Source organism: Anthonomus grandis, chromosome 6 (genome assembly GCF_022605725.1).
Source record: "Anthonomus grandis grandis chromosome 6, icAntGran1.3, whole genome shotgun sequence".
NCBI lineage: Eukaryota > Metazoa > Arthropoda > Insecta > Coleoptera > Curculionidae > Anthonomus > Anthonomus grandis.
The window spans coordinates 34738415-34744183 of record NC_065551.1 but is presented as its reverse complement, the minus strand read 5'-3'; the positions used below and the strand labels follow the sequence as shown (position 1 = coordinate 34744183).

Here is a 5769-nt window from a genome sequence, read left to right as displayed (position 1 = left end):
ATAGTTTTTGGGAAAAATGAACATTTCGAATTCTTGACATTTTTCTATTTTTTTGATAACCGGCTATTAATGATTCAAATTCAAAATATATTTATTTCCAGAATACAACTTATCTTACAAGCATGAATCCAAGCCAAAAATAATATGTACACCAAAGTCCTAAGGTATAATTTCTATAGGAATATTTTTTTAAACAAGTTTTTAATAAAAACGAAAATTTCCAATTTTTATCAATTTTTACGTTTTGGATATATTTCAAAATTTGCGATAACTTTTCTATTATTAAAGGTAGAAACGTCAATCAAAAACTGGTATATAGACCTAGAAAAATCACACATTTTACCTTGAAATAAACATTTTGATGAAACAGATAGCTTTTGAGAAAAATTAAAATTTCGAATTCTTGGCATTTTTTCCACAAAACTATTGATAACTTTTTTGCTATAAAAGATAGAATCAAAAATCCAAAACCGACTTGTAGACTCAATTACAAAGTACATTTTTCATTAGAACAAAAATTTTTGAGAAATCCATAGTTTTTGGGAAAAATGAACATTTCGAATTCTTGACATTTTTCTATTTTTTTGATAACCGGCTATTAATGATTCAAATTCAAAATATATTTATTTCCAGAATACAACTTATCTTACAAGCATGAATCCAAGCCAAAACTAATATGTACACCAAAGCTCTAAGGTATATTTTCTAAAGGAATATTTGATTTCAAAACAAGTTCTTATTAAAAATTAAAACTTCAGATTTTTGCCAATTTTTCCGTTTTAGGTATATTTCAAAATTTGCGATAACTTTTCTATTATTAAAGATAGAAACGTGAATCAAAAACTGGTATATGCACCTAGAAATATCACACATTTTACCCCAGAATAAAAATTTTGATGAAACCGATAGCTTTTGAGAAAAATTAAAATTTCAAATTCTTGGCATTTTTTTCACAAAACTGTTGATAACTTTTTTGCTATAAAAGATAGAATCAAAAATCCAAAACCGACTTGTAGACTCAATTACAAAGTGGCTTTTTCATTAGAACAAAAATGTTTGAGAAATCCATAGTTTTTGAGAAAAATGAACATTTCGAATTCTTGGCATTTTTCAAATTTTTTGATAACTGTTTGGCTATTAATGATCCAAAGTCAAAATTTATTTATTTCCAGAATACAACTTATCTTAGAAGCATGAATGCAAGCCAAAACTAATATGTACACCAAAGTCCTAAAGTGCATTTTCTATAAGAATATTATTTTTCAAAACAAGTTCTTATTAAAAATTAAAATTTCTGATTTTTGCCAATTTTTCCGTTTTAGGTATATTTCAAAATTTGCGATAACTTTTCTATTATTAAAGATAGAAACGTGAATCAAAAACTGGTATATGCACCTAGAAAAATCACACATTTTACCCTAGAATAAAAATTTTGATGAAACCGATAGCTTTTGAGAAAAATTAAAATTTCAAATTCTTGGCTTTTTTTTCACAAAACTGTTGATAACTTTTTTGCTATAAAAGATAGAATCAAAAATCCAAAACCGACTTGTAGACTCAATTACAAAGTGGCTTTTTCATTAGAACAAAAATGTTTGAGAAATCCATAGTTTTTGAGAAAAATGAACATTTCGAATTCTTGGCATTTTTCAAATTTTTTGATAACTGTTTGGCTATTAATGATCCAAAGTTAAAATTTATTTATTTCCAGAATACAACTTATCTTAGAAGCATGAATCCAAGCCAAACCTAATATGTACACCAAAGTCCTAAAGTGCATTTTCTATAAGAATATTATTTTTCAAAACAAGTTCTTATTAAAAATTAAAATTTCAGATTTTTGCCAATTTTTCCGTTTTAGGTATATTTCAAAATTTGCGATAACTTTTCTATTAATATAGATAGAAACGTGAATCAAAAACTGGTATATATACCTAGAGACATCACACATTTTACTTTAGAACAAAAATTTTGATGAAACCGATAGCTTTTGAGAAAAATTAAAATTTCGAATTCTTGGCATTTTTTTCACAAAACTGTTGATAACTTTTTTGCTATAAAAGATAGAATCAAAAATCCAAAACCGACTTGTAGACTCAATTACAAAGTGGCTTTTTCATTAGAACAAAAATGTTTGAGAAATCCATAGTTTTTGAGAAAAATGAACATTTCGAATTCTTGGCATTTTTCAAATTTTTTGATAACTGTTTGGCTATTAATGATCCAAAGTTAAAATTTATTTATTTCCAGAATACAACTTATCTTAGAAGCATGAATCCAAGCCAAACCTAATATGTACACCAAAGTCCTAAAGTGCATTTTCTATAAGAATATTATTTTTCAAAACAAGTTCTTATTAAAAATTAAAATTTCAGATTTTTGCCAATTTTTCCGTTTTAGGTATATTTCAAAATTTGCGATAACTTTTCTATTAATATAGATAGAAACGTGAATCAAAAACTGGTATATATACCTAGAGACATCACACATTTTACTTTAGAACAAAAATTTTGATGAAACCGATAGCTTTTGAGAAAAATTAAAATTTCGAATTCTTGGCATTTTTTTCACAAAACTGTTGATAACTTTTTTGCTATAAAATATAGAATCATAAATCCAAAATTAAATTAGTGTACGTGCACACAGGACGCGATTAAGCGATAAGCGACGCAATGCGGTGCGATTAATACAAACCTCTAAAATTAAAAGCAAGCGTTCAAACAGCGCGCTTGTTGCTGTTTTAAGATGCGATGCGATGCAACGCGATCTGGCGCGTTTGATTTTCAAGCAAGTTTGATTTTAATCGCTTGGGTCCTCGCGCTGCTAGTGATTGTCGTGTTCGTGTGGTATGGATGCAGAAAAATTAATAAATGCAATTAAAATTGCAAAGAAAATTAATCAACAAAACAAAGGCTATCGAGATCGGGACAAAGTTGAGAAATTATGGCAGGAGGTAGCTGCAGAACTAAACGTTTCAAGTAAGTGAAACATGGTTTTTACATACTAGTTTATTTTATATTTAAAAAAAAACTTTTTTTAATTTACGAGAAATATAATAACAATTATATTAGTGGTTTACTAAATACGATTTCAAAATATCTCTTAATTCATATGCTTGTTTTGACGCTGTGTTGTTTACACGTGAGGCAGGCTGGCTGACCATGTCACTGCAAGTTTGTTCGTGATTGTTTATATCATAATCATGGATTCCTTCTCGGTATATTATAATATTGTGTAGCAAACAAGCGCATTTAATTATGATTTCTGCTACGGAAGGGTCGGTCTCTATTGCTTTCGTTAATATTCTCCACCTAGCCACTAGAATACCAAATGCACATTCCACACTCCTCCGAGCTCGGCATAGCCTACGGTTGAAATTCTCATTTTCATCTGTGAGTTGCCTTCGAGGAAATGGTCGTATTAGGAAATGTGTCAACGGATATGCTTCATCTCCAATCAAATAGAACAGGAATTCTATGTCTGAATCAGGTAATGTTTTTCTCTTGGGTAAATTAAACTTTTCATTTTTTAACAAAGCATATGTTTGTGACGACTGAAAGATTCCTCCATCGCTTTGTTTTCCATATGCACCCACTTCTATGGTCAGAAATTTGTAGTTGGCGTCAGCCACAGCTTGTAAAACGATGGAAAAATATTGTTTATAATTGTAAAACATTGTTCCTGAATTCGCCGGACATTTAATTCGTACATGTTTACCATCAATTGAGCCAACGCAATGAGGCAAATTCCATTTATTCCAATAGTCAGAGGCGGAACGACTAAAAATTTCTTTCGTCGGGACCGGCAAATATGTAGCAACATACATTTTCCATATTGCTTCGCATGTTTGTTTAACTATCTTTGCCACAGTTGAAACGCCAAGGCGAAAAGAGAATGCTAGGCTTCTATAAGAGTCGCCAGAAACCTGGAAAAAGGAGAATCAATTAGTGTGTTATTATGACTAAGGGCCAGTTCTACAATCATGGGATAAGTTTATTTTTAGAATAATTGCTAAAATTACAATTGTCTCAACAATCGTTGTCATAGTAATTACTCCAGGAAAAAAGTTATACCATGTTTGTAGAACTGGCCCTTACTGAATTATCTGTAGTGATATGTCAATATTCTACTGTTAATTTTTAACTAATAATTGATTCATAAAAACAAGATTACTTTTTGAAAACATACAATTTTATTCTTTTTTTTTTAGAAGAAGCTGCTAAAAAAAGATGGAAATCTTTACGAGATGTCTTCAGAAACGAGCTGAAGAAGTTGCCGAAACCTAAATCTGGAGACGAAACTCCTTCAAACTTTAGTTCAAAGTGGACTTACTTTAAAATTTTATGGTTCCTTAAGGATCAAATGACTCCGAGACAGCTAACTGGCAACTTACCCACTGACGATAACGCAAGCCAACTAAACGAAGATGTATCTAATGATCATTTATTTCCTGATGACTTCGACGATGAGACATCTGTTACTCCGGATGAAAGAATTGAATCAGAACAACTATTATCTGATCACAACAACCAAACTATTGCAACTTCTAGCTCAGATAAAAATGTACGTCAAGAGCCAACTGACTGTGGGCATCCGCCAAAACGTCCTGCAAAAAGAGCAGCTAAAAGAAAAGAAGACTTTGATATTGAAGAATTTTTGAAATTAGAGCAACAAAAAATTGACGTTCTTAAAGCAAATAATTCCGTTTTATCGACACAATCTCAGATTACTCAGGATGATGACTATCACTTTCTTATGAGTTTCCATGCACCGCTAAAAAAAATGCGTTTTGAAACAAAGATGTGGTTTCGTCTCAAGATGCAGGAACTGCTTTACCAAGCCACAGTGAACGCACACCATGTTGAAAATATAAGTTTTGCCAACTCATCAGCCTCAAATGACACACACTTTTGTGGCAACACCATTGGCTTCACCCGCTTATTCCACAGAAACAAATAGTTCTTACACACTTCTCCCCTGAAGAAAAAAGACATATTTTATACGTTTACATTTCTATTTGTTTATTTTTCTAAAATAACTGTAACGAATTTGAAATAAAATATTTAAGTACTCACATATATCTAAGCATTTTTTTCTTACCTTAACGTTACGGCAAGGCGTTCTTTAACGCTGATTGGAACCCTCCAATTTGTTGTCACTTTTTCCACTAATGGTGTTATACCATTTTCAATAAGTATGAATGTTTCCAAAGACATTCGGAAATATTCTCGAAATTTGTCAGGATATAGAGTTAATTCGGAGAACAAATGATGAAATTCTCCGTAGGTTAATCGTTCACGATAAATTTCATGTACCCATTACTTTTTTTTACTTTTTATATACATATATCGTAAAAATGAATTTTCTAATAATAATAATTCCATGGTAGCTGGAACTGACGCAGGCAGAGGTTTGAAAGTTACTACGCTTTTGTTTATCGCCTTCTATTAAAACACAACCAAAATATAGCAAGTAATCATAGCATCGCATAGCGTCGTATCTCATAGCAAAGCTTATCGCTTAATCGCGTCCTGTGTGCACGTACACTTATGCACTCAATTACAGAGTACATTTTTCATTGAAATAAAAAAAATTGAAAAAACAATAGTTTTTGAGAAAAATTAAGCTTTTCAATTCTTGGCATTTTTTTCACAAAATTGTTGATAACTTTTTTGCTATTAAAGATAGAAAAAAGAATCCAAAACTGACTTTTACACTTAATTACAGAGTACATTTTTTATTCATACAATTTTTTTAAGAAAAATCAAA

General features: G+C 30.5%; 1 protein-coding gene across 1 annotated transcript; it reads left to right on the top strand.

Annotated features, from left to right (window-relative positions):
* The first annotated feature begins 2848 nt into the window (after positions 1 to 2848).
* Positions 2849 to 4959, top strand: LOC126737995 (uncharacterized). The gene is made up of 2 exons (XM_050443148.1): positions 2849 to 2978; positions 4211 to 4959. Exons 1-2 carry the CDS (start codon positions 2849 to 2851, stop codon positions 4957 to 4959), a joined length of 879 nt encoding a protein of 292 aa, XP_050299105.1.
* The last annotated feature ends 810 nt before the right edge of the window (positions 4960 to 5769 follow it).